The sequence below is a fragment of the Silene latifolia genome, chromosome X (assembly GCF_048544455.1).
Source record: "Silene latifolia isolate original U9 population chromosome X, ASM4854445v1, whole genome shotgun sequence".
NCBI lineage: Eukaryota > Viridiplantae > Streptophyta > Magnoliopsida > Caryophyllales > Caryophyllaceae > Silene > Silene latifolia.
The window spans coordinates 279,829,244-279,850,496 of NC_133537.1; the positions used below are offsets into that span (position 1 = coordinate 279,829,244).

Sequence of the window (21,253 nt, forward strand, 5' to 3'; positions counted from 1 at the left end):
GTTAATTAGTTCACTATTAGAGGAGTCTAATAATAGGTATATGAACCTAACAACTACGTCTCCAAGTGGGTGGAGGCTAAGGCCACCAAGACCGATGATGCAAAGGTAGTAGGAGAATTCATCAAAACCAACATCTTTTCTCGATTTGGTTTTCCTAAGGCCTTGATAAGCGACCGTGGAACTCACTTTTGCAACAAAGCCATTGGAGCTCTACTCAAAAAGTATGGGGTAATTCATAAGGTATCTACCGCCTATCACCCTCAAACCAACGGCCAAGCCGAGGTTTCTAATAGGGAGATCAAGGCTATCCTTGAAAAGACGGTGAATCCCGACCGCATGGATTGGAGTTTGAGATTGGATGATGCTTTGTGGGCATATCGCACGGCCTACAAAACACCAATCGGGATGTCACCTTACCGCTTACTTTTTAGGAAACCGTGTCACTTACCCGTGGAGGTTGAGCATAGGGCTTATTGGGCGGTCAAATCATTCAACTTGCAAATGAGTGAAGCGGGGCTTCATAGGAAACTTCAACTCCTAGAATTGGAAGAAATTCGAAATGATGCTTATGAGAATGCTTCGATTTACAAGGCAAGAACAAGAACAAGAGCATGGCATGACAACATGATTGCAAGAAGAGTGTTCCAAGTTGGAGAGAAAGTCTTACTCTTTCAAAATCGGCTTAGACTTTTCTCGGGAAAATTGTGGTCTAGATGGATGGGACCATATGAGGTGGTTCGTGTTTTTCCATATGGAGCAATCGAGATCAAGTGTTTAAAATCCGGGAAAGTTTTGAAAGTGAATGGCCAAAGGCTTAAGCACTATCATGAAGAAATTGAAGTAGGTGAAGTGGAAACACTACACCTTGTTGATCCAATTTATGAAAATTAATGAGAATGCAACTTTGTCGAGCCATCGACGTTAAATAAACGGCAAAATGTTTGTAAATATTTCTTCCCTTACATTTAGCATAGTGCATATTTAATTTCCGCACTTTATTGCTTTTTATTGCATTTTTGCACGTTTAAATTAATTGTATCCAGTAGTTATTACATTATAATTTAATTCACTTGCACTTTCATTAATGTTTTGGCATGTTAGAATGTTTTAATGTGTGTGTTAGTGTATAGGATATCAACTCAAGGGCATAAGTGAAGAAAAGAAGGAAGAAAATTGTGTAAAAATTGGCTAAGTATGGAAGAATTAAGCAACAAAAGACCCGAGTCCAGCACCCAATTCGCACGATGCGAGTTTTCAGGACCCCTTTTTCGGACCGTGCAAAAAACTCAATGCCAGAAATTTCATTCGATATTTCCTTCCTTCCTCTTCATTGTTCTTCCCCAATTTCCACAACATTCAACCCTCTTTCTTCATCCTAACCCTAACCCACTCAAAATCAACCTTCAAAACCATCACAAATCATCAATTTCAAGCATTTAATTTCCAAGATTCATCAACTTTCATCACCAACATCAATTTGGGGCGAAAAGTTGCAGCACTCATTCCATTTCAGTCACGAAAAAATCGACCTAGGGTTTGTTCTTATTCAAGCTTTGAAGATTCTGGGTTTTTAATTGGATTAAAGGGGCTATTTGGAGCATTCTTGTGTATTAATTACCATCCAACAACACTTACAAGAATCAAAAGGGAGGTATACACCTTATTCTTATTCTTGTCATTCAAAGTTAGCAAATTCCGACATTTACCTAGTAAAAGTCGAAAATTGTTGTTGTTTATAGCCCCTAAACATTTTCTAAACTTGTGAGGTGCATTTCATTCAATAAACAACTAGTTAGCACATTCCTCTTTTAGTGCATACTAGGTGTTTGTTCAATTGCCTCAACCAATTTTTTTTTGCCAACACTTGTGTTTTTTCTGGAAAATTGGTGTAAAATGGGAAAGGGTAAAGCAACCGCGGCTTCCTCCTCACAAGGGACCAAGGGGGCCTCGGCTTTCGATGATAGCGAGTACTCGGGAAAATAGGGCCTCCGTGACAAAGCCCTTCAAAATTGGAAAAAGTTTGAATCTTGGTCATCCATAGTAGTGACTAGGTTCTTCGATGTGAATGTTCTTATAAACTTGGGAATGCTCCCAATGACCTGAATTCTTCTTGAGAAAGTTGGTCTAGAGTCTATTATTGGGCAAGCCGCATCAACCCGGAAAGGCATTACCTTCGAATTCCTCTCTACCCTAGAGAAAGTGAAATTAGGAAGGGACAAAACCCCAGGAATCAAATTCCGAGCATGTAGACTCGTCCACAACTTAACCAATGACCAAGTGAGGGAGGCCCTTCACATCACAAAAGCACCCGAACATGAACCCCTCAACAAGCCAAAAATGAGTGAATTTTGGAACAACATCACGGGAGATGTAAGGCACGGGAACTCCAAGAACACAAACCTTCCTCACCCCATTTTGCGCATTGTGAGCCGACACATAAATACCATCTATTTGGTCATGACCGAGCCCACAAAAATGAACTACCTACAATTTTAATGTCTTTGGTCCATGACCCCGGAGGGGAAGGGGATTCCGGATTGGGTAGATTTGTTTGTGAAAGGTTGCCTTTGAATTGGAAAAGGAACCTAAGGGCACCATTTTCATCGGGGGCATGATTGAGAAGATTGTAGACAAGACGGGTGTACCATTCCCGCCTAATACATGGACACTTGAGGGTGATTCCCTCATGGACTATAAGTATATGGCGAAGGCGAATATGATTGAAGTTGTGGACCGAACCACCCCCTTGGTGATTTGGTGTATGGGTGGCAAGAACCCAAAGTATTACATGTACTTACCCCGTCTCCCCAACTCACCCTTAGGTTGGGGGAGTGCCCAAGCCTTTTACATGCCTCCCGACGATGAGTTTGTGGACTTGTGGGTTGATATAGCCCACGTGGTTGAACCCGGGAATGAGGGAGCGGGAGGTGGAGAGCAAACACAATTTGGAGGAGACCTAACCTATGGCGACTTGCCATTAGGTGATGCCCCTCATGATGAACCCATGCCATGTTTTGCTCATAATGAACCTCACTTCACCCCACCTCCCATGTAACACCCACCACAACAACAACCTTTCATGACCCCTCCCTTCAACTACCAAGCTTTCAACGCTTGCCAATCGGATGTCACGAACCGGTTGACAAACCTCGAGTCCAACTTCTCCCAATTCCAACTCACGGAGAATGCCCGGTGGGGAATCAACGAGAACTGCTACCATCACTACCAAGAAGACATGGAAGAAGTGTGTTACGTCCAAAACGCAACTTTTGACATGGTGGCGGCCATGAATGCCCAACACATGCAAAATTTTCCCACCCAATACCAAGGTTATGATGAGAACTGAATGAATGAAACAAGTGCCAAAATAGCAAGGTTTAGAAGAAGAAGAGAATCAAGAAGAAGGGGAGGACCTCCGGGAAGTGGAGGTGCCTCAAGCTCACACTCTTGAGCGGGTTTTGGGTGTTCACCTCACACTTTGGGGACAAAAGTGAAAATTAAAGTGTGGGGGTGGGCATGAGTTTGTTGGAATATGTGTCCTCCGACAATAATGCGATCACAACTATCGATCATGATGATCACATGTTTAAATCTCATTTTAAGAATACACGTGGGAAGTAATATTTTACTGTCAACTGGTCCACACATATCGGTAATGATTGGCTGACTAGAGTTTGACATTACTGTCGTGCGACGGTGGTGATCAGTTGATCCCCTTAGGTCATACCTAAAGGGTGACACTCTTAATTGATTATTTAATTAATCGTATGTAGATACGGGTTAATTAAATTGCTTAAAATTGACGGACGATTTTGTGAGTATAATTGACATGTCTTATTGTAATTCGATTAAATAAGATACGGTCTAAGTAATCAAATTGTTTTATTACTTAGATAAAATTATTGTTTACGAAACAATTGAAACTGAATGAATAATTTATTATAAATACAAGACGTTGTGATTTATAATTAATAAACCGTTTTAGTACAAGTAATTATGAATTACTAAGTCGATTTTGTATATGACGTATTTTATTAATGCGTTGATTTTTAATATGATAAAAATACATTACAATTACACATGACTTGTAACATGTGACAATTGACAAATGACAAATATAAAATGGACCTCCCATTTTATAAGTGCCGAAAAAAATGAAGGGAGTATTAGGTTTAAAATTATGTTAATTATTTTAAGTGGAGAACAAAATAATTAGCTACCTAATTGTAGCCATGCAAGCCTACTTTCTTGGGAAGAAAATGTGCACCATGTATTGGCTCACCACACCTCCTCCCCACCGGTTTTTCAAAAGAGAAAAACATAGAGTTTTTCTCTATCATTCACTTCTACATATGATAATTTCTAGTGTAAGAAATCATCTCTAATTCTCTCTACATCTTATGAAATATTAGAGAAATAAAAATCTCCAAAATCTTTCCCTTCTCTTGGCCGAATAAACAAGAGAACAAACAAATATTTTGGGTCAATTTTAGTAAGATTAATATTGTTCTAGTACTAATAATATTAATCTATTAAGAGGTCATCTTGGGTATAAGTCTTTGGGAGGGATTCTAAGCTTGAATCCTTGTTCATCCAATATTAGGAAGCTCAAGAACAAGTAAGAAGGAGATCTTACTTGTGCCCAAAATCCGAAACTATCATAGTAAGGTTTGATGATTTCTTCTCTACTTCTATTTATGTTTGCATTCATAAGATTTGTAATTATTTTATGACTAAATATTTTCTCACATATATGAATATGTAAATTAATGAGATTAATAATTCTATCAAGCGGTATCAAGAGCCTTAGGTTGTTTGCATGCAAATCGGTTTATTGTTTTTCCGAGTTAATCTAATTAACAAACAAAACTTATAAATTTGTGTTTATTATGACATATCACGAAATTTATTTGCATGTTAAAGTTTCTGGTCCTAAAATGTATTTAGGATATTTTGGTTTATTTATGGATTTTATTGTTCATTTTATATAATAATGGCATTAAAATGTGATTTTTATGATAAAAATGTCATTTTTGGACTAAAAATAGCTAATATTTGAATTTTTCAGTGGTTTTTGGATATGTTTTCACATATATTATCTACTAATGGCCTGTAAATGTTCATAATAAAATGAGTTTTTATGCTTGAAATATGGATTTTTCAAGTTAAAATCGTATTTAAATGGGAAATAGGTTAATATGAGTTATATTTCGAATCTGGTCATGGAAATTTAGTATGTCGTCATATGCAATTTTACAAGATGTGTGTAAAATATTTGGCTATAATGAAGTCTTTATGCATGATTTATGAATTTTTGATGAAAAATCACATAAATAGTGACTTTAATTAGTAAAAATGCTAAAACATACTTCATGACTAAGGAAAAACGTCACATGTTGCATTTTATCATATATTTCAGATATAAAAGTGAAAAGTTGATAAAAATAATTTTTTCTCATATTTTTATGGTGATAATTGTTAAAATCGATAAACCGCAACATTATTTTTCTCGATAAATTTTCAAAATTTTTAACCTAAGTTTTTGAACATTATGAGTGACATGGTATTTTTCCAGAATGTTCATGAGTTTAAATTTCAAATTTTGAAATTATTTGAAATTTTTATGATTTAATTTGAAGTTTATGACATAATTTTGTTTTTTGGGTCCATTCATGAACAATATTAAGAAATCTAGGTTAATTATTGTCAAATGTTAGTGGTGACTAATTTTGAGTCCTAAGATGGTTAGGGTAATTAACTTATACATAAATATGATTTTATGTAATTATTGTGATTTTTAAAAGGTTAAATCACGCAAATCCGTAAAAACCGATTAATATACGATATTGGCTCCTTAAAGGCGATTTAGCATAAAATTGGGCATGTTCATACATATTATAATGCTGCATTTTATTTATGATTGTCATATTTTAATTTTATGTAATTTTTGAATTATGTAATTTTACTTAGTATAGCCTTAGTTTTAGTTGATATTACCCGAAATGTATGGGAATATCGATTCGGTTGTAATTTATTGTGATCTCGTATCACCGTTTTGTAATTTAATAGATTTATTTTTATTTTTAATTACAAATGTATAATAGGAAATTATGTAATTTATTATGTAATTTAGTTATTCCGGAGTTCCTTGAAGACGGTGCCACTCGAGAAGGCGATTCATCAAAGAAAGTATTGCCTTGAAATGCGTGCCAAGACCGAAGTTCAAGGGACCAAAGGAGTTGGTTTCCGAGTTTGTAATAGTTTATTAGATTTTCTATTTTAGGAAGGTCATACTAGGAATTTATTTATGCTTTGCATTTTATTTATATGTTGCATGCATCGCTAAATCGCCAAAACTAAAACATGCATTATCATTTAATCGAGTTAATCGACCGTGTCGATTACAATTATCGAAGTTCACCGCTTTAGTTCACTTAAAACGTGATAGATAATAAATTGACATGACCTCTCGCTAAAATAAACAATTGAGACATAGCCTTACCAAAAATTAGAAACCATGAAAACCTATTTCGTGAGGGAGTGCACTCGGCTTTACCGGGGTACAAACCTTTCTACGTAGGGGAAGTGGGTGATAAATGTCTACCCACCGAATTTATAAAGATGAGGGTTGTATTCGGCTTTACCGATGCCCAAGTTGATGTAAATTTGGATCATGGACACATTTATTCGAAATTTGGGTTGAACTCAACGAAAGTATTCTCGACGGTTGCCGGATGTGTTTCGGGCTAAAGATAAATATTAATGTAATTTTATCGACCAAGATTTCTAAAAGTAGAATCGATTAAAGAGTTAATCCACCGAGTTATATTGATAAGGGTTGTATTCGGCTTTACCGATGCCTAAGTTAATATGAATTTGGGTCTTGGAATCATTTATAATAGTTAGGTAGAGGTCACTATATAAATGCTCATATCTTGTTAAAATATTTACAAGTATGATTAAAAATGACAAATGTTAATATTTGCTTTTCCTCCATACTTGTAGTTCATTACAATGAATCTATCAAACACTACTACACCGATAACTATTGAGTCTTGCCACAATGTTTTTGACGACGTTTGCTTCAACAATGATCTCGACACTACTAGAGAACTTTCTTTTGGGATAGGTTCGGATGGAAACATAAACTTCATCACTTCTTCTAAACCTCCTACTATTACAAGATCTCTTGTGAGCCGGTCTCAGGAAGACCGCCTCATAAAATCTATAGGATCTTTATCTTTGGAAGAGAAAGATGCCAAAACTAGTGGGAGCTCAAGCAATCAAGTTCTTGCGTCTAAGGGCAAAAGGTTCAAGAAGAAGGGAAAGAAAGGGAAAAACTTCAAGCAAATTGAAGATGAGTGCCATTATTGCTATGGCATGGGACATTGGCTTAGGAATTATCCCGTATATTTGCGAATTATAAGGGAAGGAATCATCGTTCCAAAAGGTAAAATTCCTAAGGAAATTTATGTTATTGATGTAAATAATACTTCCACTACGACATGGGTACTGGATACCGGTTGTGGCTCTCACCTTTGTAATCATTTACAGGGGTTAAGAGACGTGAAGAGGCTTAGCAAAGGAGATGTGGATCTACGCCTTTGAAATGGTGCTCGAGTAGCGGCCGAATCCAAGGGAACTTATGTATTAGCTTTGCCTAATGGATTTGAGTTGTATTTACATAATTGTTTTTATGTGCCTACACTTTCTAAAAACATTTTTTCAATCGCTATGTTGGACATGGACGGTTTTTGTTTTGTCATTAAAAACAATCGTTGTACTATTTCAAGGAACGACTTGGTTATAGGCCAAGCTCCTTCCATTAATGGCATTTACATTTTAGAAACCTTGAATCCGACTAATGACATCTACAACATTCAATCAAAGAAACTCAAATCAAGTGATCCAAATGAATCGTTCATTTGGCATTGTCGATTAGGTCACATAAACGAGAATCGCATCAAAAGATTAATTTCGACTAATGTGATTACACCATTTGATTATCAATCATATGGAACATGCGAATATTGCCTTCTTGGCAAGATGACTCGTAATCCTTTTAGCGGTAAAGGAACTCGAGCAAGTGAACTATTGGGACTCATACATACCGATGTGTGTGGACCAATAAGTATCACCGCTCGAGGAAATTATGACTACTTCATAACCTTCACCGATGACTTGAGTAGATATGGGTATATCTATTTAATGAAGCATAAGAGTGAAGCTTTTGAGAAATTCAAGGAATTTCAAAATGAAGTAGAGAACCAATTGAACAAAAAGATAAAAGCACTACGATCCGATCGTGGTGGAGAATATCTTAGCCTTGAATTCGATTCACACTTGAAAGGTTGTGTTATTATATCACAACTTTCTCCACCCGGAACACCACAACTCAATGGTGTTGCCGAAAGGAGAAATCGAACCCTACTTGATATGGTTCGATCCATGATGAGTCAAACCGAGTTACCGAACTCGTTTTGGGGATTTGCGATTCAAACCGCAATAAGATATTTGAACAATTGTCCCATCAAAGCCACCGAGAAAACTCCATTTGAGATATGGAAAGGAAGATTCCTAATCTATACTACATGAAAATTTTGGGATGTAATGCTTATGTCAAAACCAAAAATGACAATAAGCTAGCCCCACGATCTGAAAAATGCACCTTTGTAGGCTATTCTAACACCCGGGGTTATTACTTCTATAAACCTCAAGAGAACAAAGTGTTTGTGTCTTGTGAGGCGGTCTTCTTAGAAAGAGAATTTATTTCTAAGAGACAGAGTGGGAGAAATTTTGAACTTGATGAAGTTCAAGAGCCACAAACCGAAGTAGAAACGCAAGAAGATGTTCCTTCGTCATCTAACGCGGTTGTCCCTCCTCCACTTAGAAGAACGGGCCGAGTTATTCGCCATCCCGATCGATATGTGGGACTTATCGATGAAGATGGAACACTCGATGTGTTGCTTTTGGAAAGTGACGAGCCCACCACCTACAAGGCTGCAATCTCTAGTCCAAATTCCTCCTTATGGCTTGAAGCCATGAAGTCCGAGATGGATTCTATGCATGAAAACCAAGTTTGGAACTTGGTGGATTTGCCTAAAGGGGCAAGACCTCTTCAATGCAAATGGATTTTCAAAATCAAGAATGGCATATAAGGATATGATGATGTCTACAAAGCTAGACTAGTGGCAAAAGGACTTACCCAAGTCCAAGGTCTTCATTATGATGAAACCTTCGCCCCCGTAGCCATGCTAAGATCCATACGGATTTTGTTAGCGATTGCCGCATTTCATGATTATGAAATATGGCAAATGGATGTCAAAACCGCTTTTCTAAATGGGCATTTAGAAAAGAAGGTGTACATGATACAACCCGAAGGTTTTGTCGATCCTAAAAATCCTAACAAAGTGTGCAAACTTAAGAGATCCATTTATGGTCTTAAGCAAGCATCTAGAAGTTAGAATCATCGATTCGATCATGTGATAAAAGAGAATTGTTTCACTCGAAGTGTTGAGGAACCATGTTTATACATGAAATTCAGTGGGAGCAATGTTGTGTTCCTAATCTTGTATGTCGATGACATACTACTCATTGGAAATGACATTCCAATGTTGTCTTCTGTTAAGAAGTGGTTAGGTAACCATTTACAAATGAAGGATTTAGGAGAGGCACAACGTATATTAGGTATCCGGATCCATAGAGATAGATCCAAGAGGATATTGGCACTAAGTCAAGAATCTTATTTTGATAAGATTCTTCGACGTTTCAGCATGGACAAATCAAAAAGGGGATTGGTACCTGTTTTGGTAAAAATTTACCGGGTTATTAACTTAATTAGTGAGTGATAATGATTATTCTTAATGCCAATTGTAGTTTAAATGCAACGACAGAAACAACGGAATAAAGACGAACGAAAAGAATGACACGGAGGATTTTTGGTGACGCGGAAAACCCGGTGTGGGAACAACCGCGGGGGGAGTCGGAAGCCCACCAACTTTGCACTATAATCGAGGGAAAACGCACAAGTAAGGAAATACAAGATTATTTTTGCTAGTGGATTGTTGCCAAGTATAAACGATATTTTTGTGGACTGACGATTTGAATTTCGAATGCCTTGAGTGTTGCTCTTCTCGCCCTTATATAGTTGCGGGAATCAGAACTAAGGTTTTTCTGCTTCTGTTCCTGAATACCAGGTCAACTCCTAAAGAATAGGGAGTTGTTGATTGACCTAGCTGGTAACTTCTTTTGCACGTGTACTTTTTTATGGGCCAAAGTGTGTTTGTTTCCTTCTTGATCCCATGGTCCACACCTTGCCACTTCATCAATTCCTTCTTTCTTTTATCGTCCTATAGCCGCGCGCCACGTCGCCAATCTTTTGCCACTTTCTTCTGCCAATGAGAAAACGCCACGTCGCAGGTGATAAAAGAGTAATTTATATCCATAACAATTGCCCCCAAATTTCCGTCTCAAATATTTTTAGGCGGGAATTTCTATTGCGATGCGGAGAACTGACGGAGCTTTATCAGTTACCTTAGCCTTGATAACTTCCCTACTTTATTCAACTGCCGCAATAACTCTCCCACTCTCCCACTAACTCTTCCTCTCTCTCCTTTATATCCCCTCGGTTTCCTCCCTTTCTCTTACCTCATCATTATTTTCTTTCATCTTCTTCTCTCATAAACTCCCTTTCCGCCGGCTGCCCTCTTCAGGTACTTCGCCCCCTTTTGCTTTCCTTTTTGTTTCTTTCTTTGCCTAGAATATCATAAAAATATGCTCCATCGACCTCGGCCTCGGATCCGGTGATGCCGCCTGATCTCTTCCTTTCCGGCGGTGTCCTTTCCGCCAAGCATTCCTGTGATTTCGACTTCACTCCAGAAGATCTTGCTCATATCAAGGAAACGTTTGGCTTTTCCGATGATGTGGTGTTTCATATTCCGACCCCTGGCCAAAAAGCCGACTCTGTGAGGGAGGGATGGATATGTCTATACGAGTATGCTTTCCGTCTGGGCCTGAGGTTTCCTTTTCCTCCTCTGATTCAGGAGTTTCTGAACCTGAATCACTTGGCTATTTGCCAAGTAGCTCCATATACTTGGCAAACTTTGCTCGCGATTAATGCTATGAATAGCCGCTTCGGTTATGAAATCGGTCTCCCGGACCTTGCACACTTGTTTTCGGTCAGGTCCCTTAGTCGGGGTCAAGTGACCATCCGGGTTCGAGACGGGGAAAAGAACTGCATTATCTTCCCCGTGAAGCCGGATGATAGCAAGTGGTTTTCCCGCTTCATTTTCGTGAAAATAGACACTCTTCCTGCTCCCACTTATTATATTGTCAGTGCCTGACGGTCAACTGACGGTACTTGCATGCCCTTACTTCTGCGTATTTTTCCTTGATGCTCATATTTCCTTACTTGGTTCTTTGTGCAGATCTGTGCCACCTGCCTTTATCCCCTGACGAGGTCGCGTCTCTTTCCAAGCTGTTCGGTCCACCCCCTGAGCATAGGACCTTCCCCAATCTGGTTCAGGATTCTGCTTCTGCGGTGAAGGAGACAGCAGCCGAGGAAAAAGAACACTGTGAATCGATGTCGACTAGTGCGTTGTTCTTCTCTTTTGACTATGTTCTGTTTCTGGATACTTGATATTTCTGGTTCTGACTTGATCTTTTTTGCTTCCAGGCTCTGCAAAATCCAAAATTTCGCTGGACGACGTCTTGGCCCAGAGAGAAAAGAAGCGGGTTGAAGTTGCCTCCAAGCCTGCTGAGAAGAGAAAATCCACCCATGCCCCTGGTTCTGGACCTCGTCCTAAGAGAAGATCTGCTGCTGTGGGTCGGGCTAAGGAGCAGACTCCTATTGAAGCCACTCCTCTAGCTGTGAGGCCTTCACTTCCTGGGCATGGGCCCCCTACTTCTGCGAATCCTCCTGTTCCCAGTCCTGCCCCTGCTTCCGGCCCTGTTCCTACTACTGAGTCTGCAGCTGCCTCAGTCCCTGCTTCTAGAGCTATTCCTGCATCTGGAGCTGCTTCTGCTTCTGGAGCTATTCCTGCGTCTGGAGCTACTTCTGCTTCTGGAGCTACTCCTGAGTCTGGGGCTATTCCTACTTCCAAATCTACTCCTGCTGCAGGAGTCGTTGCCTTTACATTTCCAGATGATTTTGGGAAGGCCAAATCTGCGCGTAACCTGGGCCTGATGGATCAGTTGCTGTTTCCTGCCCCCGAGTCTGCACTGGGGACAAGGGCTTTGCATGATCTGGTGGACCGTGCAGCTGAGCATTTTTTTGAGGTAATACATGTTGACTGCCTCAAAATAATCTCCCTTTTTTCTTTTTTCTTTTCTTTTTTTTTTTTTGACACTTCGTTCTGGTTTGGCAGTCTTTTCAGATGTCCTTGTTTCTGAGGAGGAAAGTTCCTCTTCTGGAAGCTGAGAAGGTGGAGCTCCTAAAGCAGACAAAGGCAGCTGAGGACAGAAAATTCAAAATCCAAGCTGAATTGGACAAGTCCCAGAGTCTGCTTCTGGAGGAGGCTGCTCAGAAGCAGAAGTTACAGAGTGACCTTTCTGCTGCTGAAAGGCAGATTTCTGGTGCTGAGACAAATGCTGCTGATGCTAAAGAACGTGCTGCGGAGGCTGGAAAGTCCGCTGCTGATGCTGAGAAACGTGCTTCAGAGGCTGAGAAACGTGCTTCTGATGCGAAGGCTCGTGTTTCCCAGATTCAGGAAGAGAAAGCTTCTGAAGTGCAGGAGTTGAAAGAGAAGAATGCTGAGCTCGGGGAGACTTTGGTGAATGCTCTTTCCTACGCTGCTCTGGAGACGAAGATTAAGTGTATAAAGGCGTTCCAGAAGGGGGAGCACTCGGCTTGGAACTTAGGAGCTAAAGAGGAGAAGCTTGCTGCTGATTTCAATGATGGCCTAAACCTGGATCTACTAGCTGGCTTAGTGGAACCTGGTGTTGCTTCTGCTGATGATCCAGGTGCTGAGGAAGAGGTGAATTCTCCTGTTCCTGACACTCAAGCAGCTGCTTCTGAGGCTGTGGAGCATATTGACATAGATTAGCTTTTTTTGCGTCTGAAAGACTCTTACCATGCTTAGCTAGTTTTTGGCCATGTGGGGCGTAACATTTCAGTTTTATTTTGAACAGTTTAATGTACTTTGGTCTGGTTCTGGTGCCAGACGTATTTTGCTTTTAAACTTAAGTTTTTTCTGTTGGATATGTCTTTGTGTCGTACCATTTCTGGTGCTTTGATTTGTGCATGCACATCGTTTATTTGGCCATCGCTGTTTGATTGCTGGCTAAGGGGTCTAGTATGCCCACTCGTTTAGAGGAGCCAGGCTTGCGTGGGTGCTAATGCATCGCGGGAGGCTGGTTGTCCCGGTTGTACGTGCTTAGCCACGGACACACGCCTTCTGTAATGAATACAGGCTATGCCAGATTAGTTTGCATTTTATTCACTTGGCCATTTGAAAGAAATAAAAAGGGATTCTATACTTCAAACATTTACAGTGGTTTTGTAACTTTAAAATTTACTAGAATTAAAATACAAATAAGGTTGTTGCAGAACCAGAAATGTTGAATTCAGAAATAACATTTAGAACCAGAAAAATATTCAGAGTCGGAAAATATTCAGATCTAGAAAAAATATTTAGGGACAGAAAAATATTTAGAGATAGGAAAATATTTAGAGCCAGAAAAATATTCGGAGACATAAAAATACTTAGAGACAGAAAAATATTTAGAGCTAGAAAATATTTAGGGCAATATCTAGAACCTGGCTGAGTTGTATCTGGTAGGCTGAGTACCCAGTTGCTGACCATGCTGGTGACTTAAGTGAAATATTTTTTCAAGTGGGTGATATTCCAGGATCTGGGAACCATTTGTCCTTCCATAGTCATGAGTCGGTAGGCTCCATTTCCAACTGTGCTTTCTACTTGGTATGGCCCCTCCCAGTTGTAGGCGAATTTTCCTGCTTGCTGGTTCTTGGTATTCTGGAAGACTTTCCTCAGGACCAGATCTCCTACCTGCAGGGTTCTTACTTTTACGTTCTTGTTATAGCTCCTAGCCACAGTCTGTCGGTAGGAAGCCATCCTGATCCGAGTCTTTGGTTCTGAGTTCATCTATCGTGTCAGATCGCTTGCCATTTCCACCTGATTCCGATCTTCTGTTATGCATCCATATCTGTGGGTCGGGACCCTAACTTCGGATGGGATGACTGCTTCTGCTCCGAACACCAGGCTGATGGGAGTTTGCCCCGTCGCAACCTTGGGTGTGGTTCTGTCAACCCAGAGAACCAGAGGTAGCTCTTCTGCCCATTTGCCCCCAATCTCCTCCAGCTTCTTTTTCAAGTTTTCGACGATAATCTTATTGCTGGATTCAGCTTGTCCGTTGGATTGGGGGTTCCTAGGAGTAGATTTAACGCAACGAGATATTCCACCTAGCACAAAAAGCTTCAGATCTTATTTCCAATGAATTGGGACCCATTATCACATATAATCTCGGATGGAATGCCAAACCTGCATATGATATTGCGTTTAATGAATGATATCACCCGGGTTTTACGTAACCGGGAGAATGATTCTGCTTCTATCCACTTGGAGAAGTAGTCCGTCATGGCGAGCATATAGACTTTGTTTCCTGTTGCTCTGGGTAGTGGTCTCACGATGTCCATTCCCCACTTCATGAAGGGCCATGGTGAGATAACCTGGTGCAGAGGCTCTGCTGGCTGGTGCCTAACGTGGGCGTGCCTCTGACAAGCGTCACATCTTTTTGCGAATTCCATGGCATCTTTGCGCATTGTGGGCCAGAAGTATCCCTGCCTCAATGCCTTGTTGGACAAGCTCCTGCCCCCTGCATGGTTTCCACATTCTCCACTGTGGAGAGCATGCACATCTTTCGAGACTCTTCCCGATCCGGGCATCCGAGGTAGGGGGTCGAGGGATTTTCTGAATAAAACATCATCGATTAGTATGAATCTGGATGCTCTCATTCTGAAGATCCTTACCTCCTTTTTATCTGCTGGCAGGATATCATTCTGCAGCCAGTCTATGTATGGTTTCCTCCAGTCTGGAGTATTTTCTTCATTGCTAGTGCTGCACACCACTTCTGCTTCCTGCTGAGATTTTAGTGTTGCTGGCTCCAGCACGTGGACAATTGGTATTGTGGAGATGGTTCCTGCTTTGAAGGTTGCCCCCAGGGTGGCTAGTTCGTCCGCTTCCGCATTCTGGTCCCTGGGGATTTGCTTGATGTTGAACGTGACAAATCTGATTTTCAGCTCCTTTGCTACGTCTAGATGTGCCATCATCCTGGGATCTCTGGCCTCATAGCAATCATTAACATGGTTAATTATAAGTTTAGAATCACTGCAAACCTGAAGGTGTCTGATTTTCAGATCCAGAGCCAGCTTCAGACCCAGGATCAATGCCTCATATTCTGCTTCGTTGTTTGTGGCCTTGAATTCACATCGTACAGCCTGGACTATGAGATCTCCCTTGGGTGACTTGAGGACCAGTCATACTCCTGCTCCCTTGGCATTTGAGGCTCCGTCCACATGTAGCTCCCATACTTGTTCTCCTTTATCTTCTTCCAGACTCAGAATGTCCTGCTCTGCCTGGGTCTCAAGGGCTGGGCAGAAGTCAGACACGAAGTCTGCCAGAGCCTGAGACTTTATGGCCGTACGGGGTTCAAACTTCAAGTCGTAACCGCTCAAGTGCACTGACCATTTAGCCATCCTTCCTAACAGTTCTGGTTTTCTCATGATAGTCTTAAGAGGATAATTAGTTATCACAGAAATTGTATGAGACTCGAAATAGGGACGCAATTTATGGGATGCAGTAACTAGTGCAAGGACAAGTTTTTCTAGTGACGTGTACCTGGTCTCTGCTGGAAGCAGAGACTTACTTATGTAATATACTGGATGCTGTGATCCTTCCTACTCTCGTACTAGTCCGCACCGATCGCCGCTTCGTGGATCGATGTGCAGGTATAGGAACAGTGGCTTTCCTGGCTCTGGCTTCGACAGGAGTGGTGGGGTGCTGAGATAACGCTTCAGCTCTTGAAATGCTTTCTCATGATCATCCGTCGACTCAAATCTTTGGCTTTTTCTGAGTACATCATAAAATAGCCTGCATCTGTCCGAGGACCTGGATATGAACCTATTCAGGGCCGCCACTCTTCCAGTTATACGCTGGACGTCTTTTGGTTTCTGCGGTGACTCCAGCTGCAGGATTGCTTTGATTTGCTCGGTGCTGGCCTTTATCCCCCTCTGGGTTACCATATACCCCAGAAACTTTCCCCTAGATACTCCGAAGGTACACTTTGTCGGATTCAGCTTCATTTGGTATTTTCTGAGGGTATTGAAAGATTCCTCCAGGTGCTGGTAGTGTTGCGAAGCCTGCTTCGATTTGACGACCATATCGTCTATGTATACTTCCATAGTTTGGCCTATTTGCTCTTTGAACATCATGTTTACCAGCCTCTGATAGGTAGATCCTGCATTTTTCAGTCCAAAAGGCATGACATTATAACAGTAGATACCTCGCTCGGATCTGAATGCTGTCTTTTCCTGGTAACTGGGGTGCATCTTTATCTGGTTATATCCGCTCGAGGCATCCAGGAATGTCAGCATCTCGTGCCCTGCAGTGGCATCCACCATGGCATCTATGTGTGGTAGTGGGAATGGATCCTTTGGGCAAGCTTTATTTAAATCCGTGAAATCGACGCAGACCCTCCACTTGCCATTCTTTTTCGGAACCACCACCACATTAGACAACCATTCTGGATACTTTACCTCTCGAATTTTTCCCCGGCAAAGCAAGGGTTATCTACTTCTTTGTTTATGACCTGGTTCCTTTCAGAAGCAAATTTTCTTCTTTTCTGCTGCACAGGTTTATAGCTTGGATCCACACTTAGCTTGTGAGTTATCACACTTGGGTATATCCCTATCATATCATCATGTGACCAAGCAAAGCAGTCTATGTTAGTTCTCAATAACCGAACAAGTTCGTCACGAATGTTACCTGTACATTCAGATCCAATGAGCACAGTTCATTCTGGATGCAGCGCGTCCAGGATGACTTCATCCAGCTCTGCCTGCCGAGGCTCAATGTACTCGTCCTGGATGCGCTGGCTCTGTAATTGTTATGCGGGCGAGCCGGTTGTTGACTTCAGAGCCACCTTATAGCAATCCTTACCTTCTTCCTGGTCCCCACGTATCTCTTGCACCCCCAAGGCGTTGGAAACTTCAGGCATTGGTGATACGTTGAGGGAATTGCTTTCATCTCGTGGATCCAGGGCCTGCCAAGGATCACATTGTAAGTAGAGGGTCCGTCAATAACCAGATACCTTACCTGCTTGTCTACACCTCCGGCGTAGGTTGGGATGATGATTTCTCCTAGGGAGTGCTTTGTTTCGCCACTGAAACCAACCAAGGGGACCGCCTTCTTTGCTAGATCTTTCTCGGTGAATCCCATGCCTTTGAGTGTCTCTAACATGATCAAGTTGACGGAGCTTCCGATATCCACCAGGATCTTCCTCACCTCGCAGTTTCCTATGGGAAGCGTGATGATTAGGGCATCGTGGTGCTGTTCTAGAGCAGACCCTGCGTCTGTTTCGTCAAAGGTGACTGACGGCAGATTCTGGCGATTAATCCTGCAAGAGCTTTCTGGTCTGTCTCCTTTAGTTCTGGTCGCATGCCTCTTTGCTGCTGAATATGTCAGCCCACACAGCTCCGATCCACCTGTAATAACATTCACAGTTCTAGTGCACTGAGGAGGGGGAGATGGCAGAACCTGATCTGAGTTCACTCTGGTTCCGTTTCTGGGTAGGAGGTGATCCAGATTTCCTTGATCATAGTGGAATTTGACTTCCTTTCTGAGGGAATGACATTCATCGGTGTCGTGGGTGTTGCTGCCGTGGAACTCACACTTCTTGCCCGTGTCCCTTCTGCTGCTGGGATTTCCTTCTGGAAGTTTTGGCCATCTGACTCTGCGTCCCAGCTCCTTCAAGGCTTTGAATAGTCCTGCAAGATTGGTAGTAAAACCATACTCACTTACTTTCGGAGGCAGATCTGCTTCGCTCTTTCCTTCAGAATTTCCAGAGACTCTATTTACGCTCCTGCTGTAGGGCTTGGGCCTTTCACTCTTCTTTTCTACTGGAGCTTTTCTGGACACTGGGTCTGAATCATATATGCCTCTGATTGGTGCAGAGTCTTCCTCTAATCTCATGACAGCAATTGCCTTTGTTGGTACTTCCTCGAAGGTGGTGCAAGGGTGCTTCGTCAGATCCTTGTAAAGATCTGAATCCTGGTGCAGTCCTTGGCGGAAGGCTTGTATAGCGGTTGCTATATCACATCTCGGGATAGCCACCTTCTCTTTGTTGAACCTGTTCAAGTAATCACAGGTGGACTCCTCAAACCCTTGCAATATCCGGTAGAGGTCACTTGTCTGCTTCTCCGGCTTTCTGCTGCTGGCGAACTGCTGGTTGAAGGCGTTGACTAGGTCGGCAAAGCTGGATATGCTCTTGTTTGGCAGGCCGACGAACCATCGCAGGGTGCTCTGTGTGGTTGATCTGAATCCCTTGCACATATAAGCTTCCTTTAGAGATCCAGTTGCGGTTATCACCATCATTTTCTGCTTGTAGTGGTTGATATGGTCAAGTGGGTCTGTGGTTCTGTCATAGAGCGTCATGGCTAGAGGCACACATCCTTTAGGGATACCGATTAGGGCTATGTCATCCACGAAAGGTGAGTCTGCGTAGCTGTCTCTGGCTGCTTTCTCCAACGGACGGGCTATGCCTAGTATCCTATACATCAGCTCCATCAGCTCCTGGTATTGCTGCTCCAGCGAATAACCTGCTCCTGCAAGAGGGTTAGAGACAGGCGGAAAAGAACCAGCCGGTGTACCTCCTAGCCAAGGCGCTCCAGAAAATTGGCCTAGGGTGGATGATGTTCTTGGTGTTGCAGCGATTATGGATCCAGCCGCCATCCCGGTGTCGCTTTGTAATCCTCCGATCCAGGCTCCACTGGTGTACTGGTTGCAGGATGGAATTGCTGCATTGATGACAGGTCCAGATTGTCATCCTGATGTCTGGTGCGCGGGGGTAACTGAAAAAGGTGGAAGGTCAGATCCTGATCGGATGCTAAACAGAGCGTTACCTATTGTCTGCTGCAGACTGGATGGATTATCAACTGATAGGCATCCCAATCCTCTGGGCTCAATTGGTTCGCTGGGTGCTACTCCTGCGAGGTCCAGTCTGGTGACTAGTTCTGATGGAATTGATCGACTCGACCCTCCACCGCTGGTTCTGGTAGGAGCCCGGTGCTGATGTTGGCTTGGTCTGGATCGGCTTTGTCACGATCTGAGCAATCAGGTTCTGGTTGTCCTTCCTTAGATCCTCAACGGCCCGACGCAGAGTGTCCATCCCCTGAATCATCACCTGCATCGGATCAAGCGCTGGAGATCCTCTGCTTCGGAGAACTTCTGCGCCTGAGCCTTCGTGGGTCTAACTTCTGGATACGGCTTCACATCTGCTGGGGCTGCTCTCCCTACTGGATTTGGACTAACCGGATGCACCTGCTGCCCTTAGAGTCTGCGGTGGCTTCTGAAGTTGGGGCATGGCTCTGGTTGACATGCTGACGGGGATCGTCTGGCTGGACGCTGGGGGTGCACTGACTAATCCTGCGGATGCAGAAGTAAGTCCTGCTCCAGAAGACAGGGCTGACATGCTCTGGCTACTGGAAGGATTCTGGCTGGTTCCAGACATTGTGACGGCTGGTTCGGTCTTGCGAGATTTGGCTATAGAAAATTATCACTATGCCCCACGGTGGGCGCCAAACTGTTTTGGTAAAAATTTACCGAGTTATTAATTTAATTAGTGAGTGATAGTGATTATTCTTAATGTCAATTGTAGTTTAAATGCAACGACAGAAACAACGGAATAAAGACGAACGAAAAGAATGACACGGAGGATTTTTGGTGACGCGGAAAACCCGGTGTGGGAACAACCGCGGGGGGAGTCGGAATCCCACCAACTTTGTACTATAATCGAGGGAAAACGCATAAGTAAGGAAATACAAGATTATTTTTGCTAGTGGATTGTTACCAAGTATAAACGATATTTTTGTGGACTGACAAGTTGAATTTCGAATGCCTTGAGTGTTGCTCTTCTCGCCCTTATATAGTTGCTGGAATCAGAACTAGGGTTTTTCTGCTTCTGTTCCTGAATACCAGGTCAACTCCTAAAGAATAGGGAGTTGTTGATTGACCTAGCTGGTAACTTCTTTTGCACGTGTGCTTTTTTATGGGCCAAAGTGTGTTTGTTTCCTTCTTGATCTAATGGTCCACACCTTGCCACTTCATCAATTCCTTCTTTCTTTTATCGTCCTATAGCCACGCGCCACGTCGCCAATCTTTTGCCACTTTCTTCTGCCAATGAGAAAACGCCACGTCGCATGTGATAAAAGAGTAATTTTTATCCATAATAGTACCTATGGTAACTGGGACGATATTGAGCAAGTCTCAATCGCCCTCCGAACCCCATGATGTTGAACGCATGAAGTTGATCCCTTATGCTTCCGCTGTTGGATCAATCATGTATGCCATGATTTGCACACGTCCTGATGTCTCGTATGCCTTGAGCATGACGAGTAGATATCAAGGAAATCCAGGTGAGAGTCACAGGATAGCCGTCAAGAACATCCTTAAGTACTTGAGAAGAATTAAGGATTCTATCTTAGTGTTTGGAGGAGACACCGAGCTCCGTGTTAATGGTTACACGGACTCAAGTTTCCAAACGGATAGAGATGACATGAAATCACAAGCTGGTTTCATTTTCATGCTCAATGGTGGTGCTGTTAGCTAGAGAAGCTTCAAGGAAGTTGTGACTGCGGATTCAACAACGGAGGCTGAGTACATTGCAGCATCAGAAGCTGTGGGATTTATCTGTATGCATCCCTTTAAATTTAAGGATTATAACGAATTATAAAGTGATGATTACGAGTCATAAAACTAAATTGCATAAACAAAACGTAAAGGATTAAGAAATAACCTTCGGTCCTAGCTTTTATGGCCTATGAACAATATCGCAATGATATTCTCCTATCAGTTGCACCCAAGACGATATGAGAAATGCCCTTTGATTTTGCTAGAATCGATCCAAAAATTAACTGATTAATTTTAGGTTTTGTGTTTTTCTTTTGATGAGAGGCAAGAATGGGAAAATGAATTAGGTTAAAAAATGATCTCACCTCACCTCTTATTGTAACCTAAATAAG

At 42.1% G+C, this 21,253-nt stretch overlaps 1 protein-coding gene across 1 annotated transcript; it reads left to right on the plus strand.

Annotated features, from left to right (window-relative positions):
- The first annotated feature begins 336 nt into the window (after positions 1-336).
- Positions 337-891, plus strand: LOC141620182 (uncharacterized). Its single transcript, XM_074437117.1, has one exon. The coding sequence runs from the start codon at positions 337-339 to the stop codon at positions 889-891; it is 555 nt and encodes a 184-aa protein (XP_074293218.1).
- The last annotated feature ends 20,362 nt before the right edge of the window (positions 892-21,253 follow it).